The sequence below is a fragment of the Miscanthus floridulus genome, unplaced genomic scaffold (assembly GCF_019320115.1).
Source record: "Miscanthus floridulus cultivar M001 unplaced genomic scaffold, ASM1932011v1 os_1181_1_2, whole genome shotgun sequence".
In the NCBI taxonomy this organism is placed as follows: domain Eukaryota; kingdom Viridiplantae; phylum Streptophyta; class Magnoliopsida; order Poales; family Poaceae; genus Miscanthus; species Miscanthus floridulus.
In genome coordinates this window covers 65056-77771 of record NW_027097568.1, presented here as the reverse complement: position 1 = coordinate 77771, position 12716 = coordinate 65056, and the positions used below count along the sequence as shown (strand labels likewise).

Sequence of the window (12716 nt, the reverse complement as noted above, 5' to 3'; positions counted from 1 at the left end):
ATTGTAAGGCCATAGGCCTGATAGTGTAGGAGTTACATGACTTTTAAGTCTTCTGTCAGGTTTTGATTGTATTCTGAGCAGATCTAAAAGATGCTAGTGTTTGATCTAGTTAGGATTTAAATGAGCTTTTGGTGATAATAACAAAGTTGTAGATAACTCACCTAACTATCTTGTGTTAAATTTTCATGGAATGTTGCCAAATAGTTTGAGTTATGACTGTTCTAAGTTGGTCTTCAGAAATTGTAGCTCTTTGGAATTTCTGGACTAGATTTGATAAATGTACCTATTTGACCTTGTTAACTTTGGAATCATGCTGAGAGGTTTAAATATGAATTGTAGACAATTTCATAAGATTTCTAGATTGTCTTGTTGCATGTCTTTTGGATTAGTATAACTCCTATTATGCATAAAATTAGCTGCTACTGTTTGCAGCCTTGACTCGGTGATTGCCGTGAATAACTTGTTCGCTTGATATGAGTTGATGTGATGATTTAGATGCTAGGCCCTTAACTGAAGATGAGCAATTGTATATTAGGTTGTCTAAACTTGGTAAGTTAAAGTGATTTGAATAGAACTTAAGTAAACTAATATGCCATGCTTGATGTACTTTCTATCTCGATGTTTGATTTGATGTGAATAGCTTGCTCTCTAAGTACTCATGTCATGTGGCGTAGCCTTGTTCTTGTCTTCAATGTTTCAGGTGATGCATCTTTTATTACCATTCCCCATATTCATACACATGCATCTTGCATCTCATTTAGGTACGCTAGATGCACCACGTAAAGGATGTGAGATGGAGCCGAACTCAAAGATTTGGTTTGGTGGATATATCCCGAAGATGGAAGAACTTAGCGAGTGTCATCTAACAAACACTGACCTAGTGTTGGATCCCAGGCAAGCCCTGGAGCATTCTAAGCCTCCTATGTTTTTACAAATATCTTGAGTATCTTTTATTATTGATGATGCATTAAGTATAGGAATTGGTTGGAACCAATTGTTGCATTATATCCTTACCTTGTCTAGATAAAATCCTATGAATCCTAATTAAGTGTAGGATCGAATGATGCTTAGCTATGCTTAGACCGGTAGAAGTCGGGTGATTTCCTGTCACCTGTGAGATGTAGGATGAGCTCTAGTCATGGTTGGCTATAATTGCTATCATGGAAAAGAACCATGTGTTAATAATGAAAAGAGACCGGGCGGGATGACGGTAGTGCAGCAACAAGGCATGGAGGTCTTAGGTGTGAATCTATCCCCGTCTATGTCGGTTAAGGACCAATTCGCTATACGTCCTCATGTCATGTTGAACGCATGCCTATCACTTAGTTGGCCGGATAACTCATTTCGACCGCGAAGCCGAGTAGCTCAACTCAGGCCGGAAGCCGAGAAGTGAAAGTGCGCACTCTGGTGATAGAAAGGATGTGTGGGGAGCCATTGGCGTAAGTCCAAAAGGTGAGATTAACCACCTGGCAGAGTGGACTCTCTGAGAGTGCGGCACTGCGTGGACCCGCGATTCCTAAGTTGTACCAAAGGTGACCCGAGGAAACCACTGATTAGGTTGATTGGGTTTGTGTTAGGAATACCCCTCCAGCTGGATAGGAATCGATTCGAATCGCTGTCTCTCCCGGATAGTGAGAACTTGACTGAGCAGCGGCAATGTAGATTCACTAAATTTAAAGATATGGTTAAAGAATAATGATGATAATGACAATGAGCCATGAAATACCTGATATGGTTATTATTGTTTGCAACTTAATCAAGTGATTGATTAGTACATGTGCTAATATAGATGGTAGGTAATGGCTAAAAGTCACTGCTAGTATAGGTGGATAATGCTAATGATTACTCAAGCTTTTATGCAAAAAGGTTGTCAGCTTAGCTCCACCAAATAAAGTCTAGCTGAGTACATTCGAGTACTCAGGGTTTATCCCACCATGTTGTAGGTGAAGTTCTCGGCCTGTTGAAGATGGTGGCTAACCGCCGGTGGGCTCAGTGATTCTATATTTACTTCTCATCTATATGCTTTTGTTTGAGGATGTCACTTATGCTAGCAATGTATTTGGAACTTATATTAATATAATCAATTGAAAGCTATGTTGTTTTCACTAATCGGTTTTGAAACCCAAACTTGTACTATTGCTTGTGAACTCATTTGTAATATTATTTTCACTGCAACTCTGCGTATGTGATGTGTATTTGCTTAATCACGCGATCTTGGTTGTGATGTTGATTTACCAAGGTCCTTCGTGACACTCGGCGGACTACCAGGTTTATATAAGTGAAAGTATGTGTGTGTCAACGTGCTAGCGGGGACAACCGTACTTGATCTTGTATAAATTGGGCGGTTCTATCACAACAAGGGCTAAGCTCCTGGTCGGGTAACTCTGTGGATAGCCTCGGGCCTTCCCCTCACGCAAGTGGGTCTCCGATGTGCCTTTTAGCAAGCCTCTCCTAGATGCTCCCCGTCGTCTTCACTATCAAGCTTTGGGCCAAAATGTCATGGGCCTTGTTCCCTTCGGTATACGATGGTGACCGCACCACAAACACGGTTGGTGTGATCTCACAAGACTATAAGCCCCTTTAATGTACAACAATAGTGTGCGCAAGCACCAAGTGGTAAGAGATATAGAAACCTTACTAAATACTAGGCCTAAACCTAGAGCAAGCGTATAAGCGGTGATCTAATCAACCTAAGCACTTCGTTAAGCACCTACACTAATCACCAAATAAATCACTAAGCATATACAAGTGGAGATCACTAAAATAGTGTATCAACACCCTTGGTATGTTTCCTCAACTCTCCACATATCAAATGACCAGTTGGGGGTCTATTTATAAGCTATATGGAGAAAGTAGCCGTTGAGGGTGAAACCCAGCTTTCTACTACTGATCGGACGCTGCTGTCGTCCTGATCGGATGCGTCCGGTCGTCCCGACCGTTGAGCACGTGCATAGAGATCAAACGTGCTGTCGAGTCCAGTCATCATCGACTAGACCCGTCCAGTTGTATTTGCGCCACTCTGGAACCTCTCTGGACATGATCAGACGCTGCACTTTGTGCGTCCAGTCATCCAGTGCCGCTGCATCTGGTCCTCACTGAGTTGTTGCCATGATGATGAATAGTGAAGTCCATGCGTCCGGTCACTGCTTTGCTCAGCATCCGGTCGCTGCTGCTAACGCCTATTGTTGCTGAGCAACTGATCGAATGCGTCCGATCCTCCTAGGGCCACGTCCGGTCACCTCTACCGAGCTCATTTCTTCACGATCTTGCGTTCGGCTTGGTTCCCATGTTCGTGCTTGGACTATGCTTGATATATTGGGTCTTCTCTTGTGCTTCTAGGATCTTGCTTAAGGTTTTGATCATCGAATCATCATGTCGCCTTCGTCCAAGTCACGTCTTGCACCCTATTGAACTACAAAACAATTACTTATAAATTCATTAATCCAATTTTGTTGTATTGGTCATCAAACACCAAAATTCAAAGTAAATGGGCCTAGGGTCCATTTTCCTTACATACTTGCTGTGGAACAATAACATTGCTAGCTAACATTTCTAATAGCCTAAAAATAGAACTTGAAATCAAATTCAGCTCAAGGACTTAGAAGAATGTAAGTGTATTTATACAGCAAGACAATATCATGTTTGGCAATTTATTTTGTGAAATTGAGTTAAGAGATGGTGTCGTATTTTAGCTTGGGTTGGTAGCCTAATTTGCTCTCTTGAGCATAAGGAAGATAGTTTAGGTCTAGAAGCAACTGTTTAGTTGTTATAGAATCTTTAAAATGCGTGTATGACAAGTTTTTGGGCTGGCTCGCCAGGTGGACGTGGTCACCAAGCTCGGGCACTCGGCGTCACCGCACTGGTCATGCGTGTGCACTGCCGCACATGGCCAGCCATGGCTGCCTTTGGCTTAGCTGTGGCCCAGCCACGCGAAGCCGCTACTATTGTCGCTTGCCTCGGCCACCGCCGCGATGAAGTGAAAGTGCAATCAAGCCCTAATTGTCGGTTTTGGTGATAATGACCACGCAATTAAAGAACTAATGAGATTTATCGAGATGACAAGCAGGAAATTCATGTTCGAGGATGCTACACAAAATGGAGGAGCCCCCAATTATGAATGTAGATGGCTTAAAACTCAAAGGAGGTTTAAATTCTTTTATATTTTAAATTTGAGTATAGGAAAAACCGTACTATAAAAGGGGACACAATGCTTAAGCTAATATGTGTTACCAAGTGATCAAACATACACATGTATCCTCAGATTCACAGCCAAGACAGTCTAAACTTCACTCTTACCCTTGTTGTCTTGCGTGGTGTGGCACTGCCACACTTGAAGAGAGGCATCGCCGCAGTGCGGCACTACCGCACTTAAGCAACGACACTACCATGACTTAAGTGATCATTGGGGCTGACGGGATATTTATACCCATCCTCTTCCTCCCCAACATCTCTCTTCCTCCTCCTGCTGATTCCAACACTCCTAAATAGAAAAGGAGCTCTCTCTCCTTCCATTGTTGACCTCAAGCCCCCAAGCAAATTCATTGATTTCCCCATCAATCCTTAAGGAAAAGGGTCCAAAACTCGATTAGAGAGCAACTCCATTGATTCCCTAACTCAAAAGAGCACTTGATTCATGTTTTGACCGGCGGTTGTGTTTGTTACTCTTGGAGCTTGGCTCCTAGCTGGCTAGAGCGTTGCCCGTGGAACTTGCCAACTTGTGTGGTAACCCCGGGAGGTTTGTAACCATCTCTTAAAGCTAGTATACTCACCCCTCATCTTAAGAGTTAAGTCTCTTGACTTGAGAACGAGAAAGGGTTGGAAAGCCCTATGCCTTAGTGGCTATCCTCAACAACATAGAGGTAGGCAAGCCTTGGTGGTGAGCCGAACTATGGGATAAATCATTGTGTCACTTGTGCTTGCTTTACATTACTTGCATTTCATATTATTGGTTGAGGTGATTTCTAGGGTTTCTAGTTGATCTACTTGTGTGTGGTGTACCTACTCATTCTAGCTCTTGATCTGTGACTATAATACCTACAGTAAGCTAAGAAATTTCTCCGATCTAAGTTTCCGTTCACTAATTTTAAAATGTGACTCAAAGTTGTCTATAGGTGCGGTAGTACCATTGTTCTTGTCTGGTAGTGCCACAGTCCGATAGTGTCGCCCTCCAGAGCGACAGTGCCGCAGGGTGAATTTGATAAAAGTTTGAATGCTTATTTTGATAGGCCTATTCATCCTCTCTAGGCCAACTAGAGATCCTATAAGTGGTATCAGAGCAGGTGACCTCATATACGCTTCACCGTGTGAGGTATGGAGGATGGAGGAGAAACTAGTAGTGTGAAGCGGGTGGATGTCGACATGGATAGCAGCGAGCTAAGCGCGTCGACAACGAACAACACCACACTACCACATCTTGAGGCTACCGATGCCGAAAGAACTCTAGATGATAATGAGAGAAGAAGAAGGAAGGAGGCAAGAAAGCTAAAAAGAGAAGCAAGAGAGAAGAAGGAAGAGGAACAACAGTTAGAGGAGAAGAAGAAAAGGAAAGAAGAAAGAAGACTTAAGAGAGAAGCAAGAAGAAAAAGAAGAGAAGCTAGGAAGAAGAAGGAAGAAGAAGAGAAGGCAACAAGTGCATCATCAAGCATATCAAGTAGTTTCGAAGATGGAGATTGTCGATGTTTTACCACCGATAGCCTGCCACGGGGGTACCCGGGGCAGTATGTTCAGGCTTCGACGTATGCCGAACTCGATGGTTAACGTAAGACACAGTCGATTTATCCTGGTTCAGTCCCTCGATCGTAGATCGAGTAATAACCTTACGTCCAGTCGGCGTTAGCCTTTGCGTTGGATTGATTGTCAATTGTTGTGTTGTACAATGGTCCTCTCGTCTCAGGAGTCCTGCCCTCCTTTATATAGTCAAGAGGCTAGAGTCCTAGTCCATTTACAATGAGATTTTCTAGTTGGATTACTTAATAGCTATACTACTAAGATTACATGGGGAGAATCCTAGTTGGACTAGATATTCTCTCTCCCTTGCAGGGTATCCTGTAGGTCCTGCATCGACAAGCCCCTGAGCACTTCATGGTTGAGCTCCGAAAGTCTCGCTTTGCTTCTTCAAGTCTTGTTGAGTAGGAACAAAATATCATCCGAGTACTTTCTGGAGTGAAACCTTGTAGCGCTTCTTGGGATCTTCGAGTGGTGAGTGCTTTTTGAAGAAAAAGTACATCCACCTGGTTGTAGCCCCCGAGCCTCTTGCTATTTGGAACAAGGAGCTAGAGGATCTTGTCTTGAAGTTGCTCTGATTGTTCGTTGAAGTTTTATGAAAAAGAACTCGAATATGGCTCGTTCTGGGTTCTTTTTGTCGTAGTGTCTTGAAGTGATCTGCGTTGAGGAAGTCTTTTGGTGACGTGCGCTTTTTCAAAGAAAAAGTGCACTCACTGAGTGTAGCCCCCGAGCCTCTTGCTATTTGGAACAAAAAGTTGGAGGGTCTTGATTCTTGTCTTCAAAAAATTCTGTGGCTATGTATCCTGCTTTCTTCGAGTTCTTCTCTTTTAGAAAAGAAGTCGGATGAAGAGTCTTGATGTGTTGTTGTCGTTGTAGTCTTGAGCTTCTTGTATTCTTGGTCCTTTGTCTTTGGTTCCGAGCCTCCGGGGGGTAGTTGAAATGAAAGGCCGAGCTCCCTAGCTTAGTGTTGATTAAGCTATGATGTTGGCCGAGGCCCCGAGCGTATATCCGTGTTGTTTTGTTCGGGAAGAACTCGGATGCGAGGTCTTGGCATATTCTTTGATAGTCTGCTGTTGTCAGATGTAGTTGTATGGTGGTGGTTGAGTGTAAATGCCTTTTGTTCACGGGTTGTACTGTGCTGGTATATTCTTCCGAATATGCCTGTCTTCGAGTACTGCCTCTTCTCGCCTGAGTCGTCCATTATTGTGTCCTGTCTTTTCACTGTGTCCTTTGTTAGGCTTATTTTGTTGGTACTCCTAGTCCATGTGCGCCGATCCTTTGGTCTATAAATACTGTCCCGGAGTGCTTGTTTTCATTTATTGGATACTCTGTTGAAGCCTTGGTGGTCATGAACATGGTAGTTTGTGAAGTAGAGCAGCCCCCGGGCATGTTTTGTAGTTTCTGTATGTCTTGTCGTAGCTGGAGGAAGTCTTATGATAGGGATTAGAGGTAGGCTAATCCCGCGATAGCATTGTGCTAGGATGTACGTGGTGGTAGTTGGAGGAAGTCTTGTGATGTGGGCTTCGTTCCTTCATCTGGCAGTTCTGGGTTGATCCTCGTCGCCTGTCTTGAGACCGTCCGGTGTAGATCAACACCATATCTAGCATCACATCGGTCTTGGGTAGACAGATGCCCGCCGGCCTTCTCTGCTCCATGTTGCCCTGCCGTGCTGCCGATTTCCGCCTTGGATGCACTGCGTTCATCCTTTGAAGAAAACAATGTAGCTGATGGCGGTCTGTCCTTCCGAGTAGCAATTTGGGACACGTAGTCATTCTAGAGCCTAGTCATGTCCATGTTCCTCTTTGCTACTTTGCTTTTCATGGTGCCGAGTTCGTTGGGTCTTGTAAGATTTGTAATCTTCTATTTTTAAAGTCACTTGTAATGTAACGAATCTTGTCTTCTGAGTTGTCTTTGACTTTTCTGTTGTGATCCCTGTCGTTCATGAGACTACCGAGTTCTTTCTTACATAACCGGGTTCTTTTGTTCCTCGTGAGGTAGCCCTTTTTTTCTTCTTGGTTCAACGAGTTGTTCTTGTGGCTATCTGATAACCCTATTGTGGTGCTGCGCGGATAAGTCTGAAATCTGCCCGTTGGTTTGTACCATTGTGTGGATTCGTGCCCTCCGTCGTTTTAGCTGCGTCGGTAAATGGACCGTTGCGTTCCCATGCTGTGCTTTAACGGGCCTTATGGGCCGTTTGTATCACTAAGAAATCTATTTAAAGACCTTTTTATCTTCCTTTCCCTTGTCGCCCAGCTCTTGCCTTTAAACCCTAGTTCTCAGAAACCCGCTGCCGTCATTGTCGTCATCGCCCGAGCACCATCATTCTAGCTTCATCCTCCTTAGCGCCTTTGTTGCTTCCGCCAGTTCATGGGAAAGAAGAAGACCGCAAGCAAGTCTCAGGCGACCTTCGTGGACAAGGAGTCATCCCTGTTTTTGATTGAAAACCAGGAGTTCGTGGCCATGAGGGCAGCTCAGAAGGTTTGGCCGGCTCCAACAACCAGCGAAGACCAGCTGCGCGAGCTCGTTAGTGATGGCTTGATCCAAAGCAAAGTCATCGCTGAATGGAGAGTTCCGGGCGAGCATCGGGTTCCGGCCCCGGGTCCTGGTGAGATTATCCTTTTTGTTTCTTTTGTCCGCGCTGGACTTTGTCTTCCTGCTTCCGTCTTCCTTCATCAGTTTCTTGGGTATTTCGGGGTTAGTCTGAACCATCTAACCCCCAATGCCGTTCTCCATCTTTCTGTTTTTGTTCACCTTTGCGAAGCCTTCCTTGGGATCCCTCCTTCTCTATCTCTTTTTCGCTTTTTCTTTCGCCTGAAACCTCAACCCTGCCACGAGGAAACCAGTGCCCTCGGCAGTTGCGGGATTCAGTTTCGCCAGGGTCTCAAAATCAAGTTTTTTGATTATGACCTGGTCGATTCTGTCAAAGATTGGCGTGCCGAGTGGTTTTACGCTGCCAATTTGATCCCTTCTCTTGTTGTTCACTCCGGATCCGGTCCTGTGGCGAATGACCGATGGGACAAGAAGCTTGAGTCTCCTGCTGAGATTCAAGCGATCCAGCCACTCCTTGATAGGATTAGCACGTTGAAACAGCAGGGATTGACCAGCTTTGGTATTGTCTCAAGTTTTCTTCGTCGCTGGGTTCAGCCCTTGAAAGAGCGGGAACATCTCGGCTTTGAGTATTCTGGGGCCAAGGATCCTTCACGCATGGTCCCAGCTCTTGAGCTGACCGGTGAGGAGGTACTCGAGCGTCTCCAGAAGATGCTGAAAGGAGTGAGCGTCATTCCTCCTGCCGTCTCTGAGTACTCGGCCAACAACCCGCCCCCTGCTGTGAGTTGTCTATCTTTTTTTTATTTGAGTTCTTTATGTACTCTTGCTGCGTCCGTTCTTGCTTAGCTTTTCCTTGTCTTGGTGTTTTGTCTTTTTCGCAGGAGCTTGGGCGGAACTTTGTTGATCCGATCCCCCTTGATGTTCTCCCTGCTGTGGCAGAGACTGGGGATCATCTAGCTGGTACTTCTGCAATTAGTAAGTCTCAAACTTTTACAGCCCTTCCTGGGGTTTCTTTCAGATTTGTTGATGTATATGAAGAGTATGTTCCTCGTCTAGTCCCTCGCGGTCCTCGCAGTGTCCCAAAGAGGGGGTGAATGGACGGGTCTTCATCTGGCTTGCCTGTCTCCAAGAAGCCTCGCAAACCAAGTACTCCCTCAGGTACTCCAGTTGTTGCTAGCATGCTCTTAGGTGAGCACATTTAGTACTCTTTGTTCTTTTATTTTCATGTTTCTCTCTTGAACCGAGTACTTTTCATCTCTTTTTCAGCAGGTGCTCTAGTTTCGTTGGCTGAGGAAGAAGAGGATGATGAAGTCCCCCTCATCATGCGGCGGTGAGTTGTTTTTCATATTCTTGTCGCATTGAATTTTTCCTCTTTGTTTTTAATTTTAGTCTTGAACTTTTTTGAAGTAATCGGAGGTCGGGTGTGAGTTCTTCCGAGGCTCTCACGCCGACTTCTTCCGAAGCTCCGGGGTCGAGTTCTTTGGTTGCCTCTGCCCTGAGCTGTACTGCTCCTCCGGTGCGGAGTTCTTCAAGACGCCCGACGCCTCTCCTTCCCATCCGCCCATCGCCCTCCCCTGCGGTCTGCGCTCCACAGCCTCACCCCTGCGCTCTCACCGATCCGCATCGCCCGTTATTGGAAGGAACGATGGAGCAGACCTTCATCATGATCAAGCCCGACGGCGTCCAGCGCGGGCCTGGTAATCTCATCTGCTCTTCCTTTCCCCGTTTTCCGTAGAAGAGTCTGATATAGGAGTCCCGTTCGCGGGGACAAGTTTTGGTTTCGTTTGGGTTCCATAGAAGAGACTTTGTTGATCCCGGCGGTTTGATGTTTGTTCACGGGGACGAGTTTTGATTTCGTTTGGGTTTCCGCGTCATGTTTCATGTTTGGTGCGCAGTTTTTAACTGGCAGTTCCTGTGCAGATCGGGGACATCATCAGTAGGTTCGAGAAGAAAGGGTTCTATCTTAAAGGTAAGGCTGTTTCTTTTTGTTCTCCAATTGATTGCTGGACCTCATACTCTGTTTCATTTCTGTTACATTTCCTAGTTATACACATGAACTTGCCTGCTGATTAGACAAAGGTTTCATCTGCGTATTCTGGATTTCTGGTGATATCTTTAATTTGTTCGATCTATCTATGTTGGGTTGCATTTTTTTGTGAAAATAGGTGTTAGGCCGGTATGATTACCATCTGAAAAAGGATGTTGGTCGTGGAAGTAGGAATATTGTGTGGAGATTTGATTTGATTGAAAACCATTATTTTTCTGTCACTAGCCCATGATGGCATGATTGGTCCCTTTTTATCTGGGCAGCTGATGGTCGGTACTCTGGAATTAAGTTCAGCTGCTGTTGCATTACTATAAAGTCTAATAATGAATTAGACCAACCACAGGTCAGGACTATTGTTAAAAAAATGAAGATACTAGGATAAATGTTGGACGTGGAAGCAGGAATATTGTGTGCGGATTTGATATGATTGAAAACCATTATCTTTCTGTCACTAGCCCATCGGTTGGCCCCTTTTTACCTGGGCAGCTGATGGTCACAGTAATCTGGAATTAAGTGCCTGCTGTTGCGTTGTAAATTCTACTCATGAATTAGATCGATGGACCACAGATCAGCACTATTGTTAAAAAAATGAGGATTCTAGGATATGGATTCCAAAAGCAGATATTCCTGACTGTATGCTCTGAATGTTGAAACTACGTCACCATTTATGCCTTTCATCAGGTTTTGAACATTCTCTTTCCGTTTCAGCATCAAGGAAATTTATAGAGCACAACAGTATTATATATAACAAAAGGCAATCAATCCTTGGCCAGTCGTTATATTGATATTATGTGTATCCTTGCAGGGATGAAGTTTATGAATGTGGAGAGGTCATTCGCACAGCAGCACTATGCTGACCTTTCTGATAAGCCCTTCTTCCCTGGGTTGGTGGAGTACATCATTTCTGGCCCTGTCGTCGCAATGGTGTGGGAGGGGAAGGACGTTGTATTGACTGGCCGCAGGATCATTGGGGCCACCAGGCCTTGGGAGGCAGCCCCTGGTACCATTCGTGGGGACTATGCTGTGGAAGTTGGCAGGTGAACATTCCTTTCTTTGTAATTAATTGTACTTCATTGCGACGATTTTAGTTTAATAGCTTTGCTGCTATTGAAGTCAACCAGTCCTTGTCTTGGCAATTTTCTAGTTCAGTCTAAATAAACGTGTGGTTTATGAATTCAACCAAGGTCAATCAAATAAGATGACTCGAATAATCCATGTGAGCGATGATATGCTCCATTCTGAAATATTTATTGAAGCACTATTGTTTATTTGTGTTTATTGGAAAAAAAAACAGAACATAGAGGCAAATAATGACGGCTGCTTGTGATGATAAATGGTTTGTTTAGAGTAAGAAGTGTTATGATCTCTGGTACATGTCACATCATGCAAAACTAGTCTCGATTGTGTGGTCTTACTGAAAAATAAAATCATGGTTGCTGGATCTCTGCAAGTGTGCTCCTGTACTAAATCTGTCCCCTCTCGTATAGGAATGTCATCCATGGAAGTGACTCCGTGGAGAACGGAAAGAAGGAGATCGCTCTCTGGTTCCCTGAAGGTCTGGCTGAGTGGAAGAGCAACCTTCATCCCTGGATCTACGAGGCTTGAGCAGTTGAGCTTCGCGGTATTGGTACTGGATGCCTGCTTCCATGAAAACCGAGTTTTGTTTGAGTTATCTATTGGCTCTGGCTATAGAGTCATAATTTCGTGCTTTGTGCTACATCGTAGTTAAGTCTGCCCGAACTTATGTGGCATTTGAGTTTCTGCCTTTGTGCCCGGTTTAATGTACTGTGATTGTGAACCAACTAATGTGATCTGAAATAAAACTTGCATGCCAAGTTTGTGTTCTATAACTGTCAGGTCACTGCGATTATACTTGCTTTAAGCGCTAGAAGCTTGAGGATCCTGCCTGGTTTGATGCACTGTGAATGTCAAGCAACTAATGTGATAATAAACCTTCGGCCAATCTTTTCCCCCCTAATTCTAGATCAGTGTAATTTCATTTGCTTTTCGAACAGTTTTGACAGGCACTGTTGCTCGTCTTCATTTCACATATATATGAGGTGGCTAGTAACTCTGAATTGAAAGGGAATTGTGAACATACAGAACAAAATTTCAGATAGCGAGTCGTGCGTAGTAGTGTAGACTTTGGTATAGGTAATCAAACGAATCAAACACCTTGGTGATGACTGCAACTCTGCAAGATAGCATGTGCAAGGGCAATAAGCTGGTCATCTTAACAAAGCAGAGGGCCCAGCATGCAACCATGGTCAGCAATGACCGCTCAAAAAAATTTTGTCATCTCTACCAATAAGACTCGTTGACGTGTCTTGTGCATGCTCTCTTACTCCTGGGTCACGGCATGCAACCATGGTTCACTTCCCCCACCACACCACACCGG

General features: G+C 44.5%; 1 protein-coding gene across 1 annotated transcript; it reads left to right on the top strand.

Annotated features, from left to right (window-relative positions):
• The first annotated feature begins 10085 nt into the window (after positions 1–10085).
• On the top strand, positions 10086–12168 carry LOC136533761 (nucleoside diphosphate kinase 1-like). The gene is made up of 3 exons (XM_066526305.1): positions 10086–10240; positions 11124–11355; positions 11806–12168. Exons 2-3 carry the CDS (start codon positions 11126–11128, stop codon positions 11921–11923), a joined length of 348 nt encoding a protein of 115 aa, XP_066382402.1. The 5' UTR covers positions 10086–10240; positions 11124–11125; the 3' UTR covers positions 11924–12168.
• The last annotated feature ends 548 nt before the right edge of the window (positions 12169–12716 follow it).

Coding starts and splice junctions, on each gene's coding strand:
- LOC136533761 (XM_066526305.1), top strand. CDS start 11,126: ATGAAGTTTATGAATGTGGAGAGGTCATTCGCACAGCAGCACTATGCT. Junction 11,356..11,805: donor TATGCTGTGGAAGTTGGCAG/GTGAACATTCCT, acceptor CCTCTCGTATAG/GAATGTCATCCATGGAAGTG.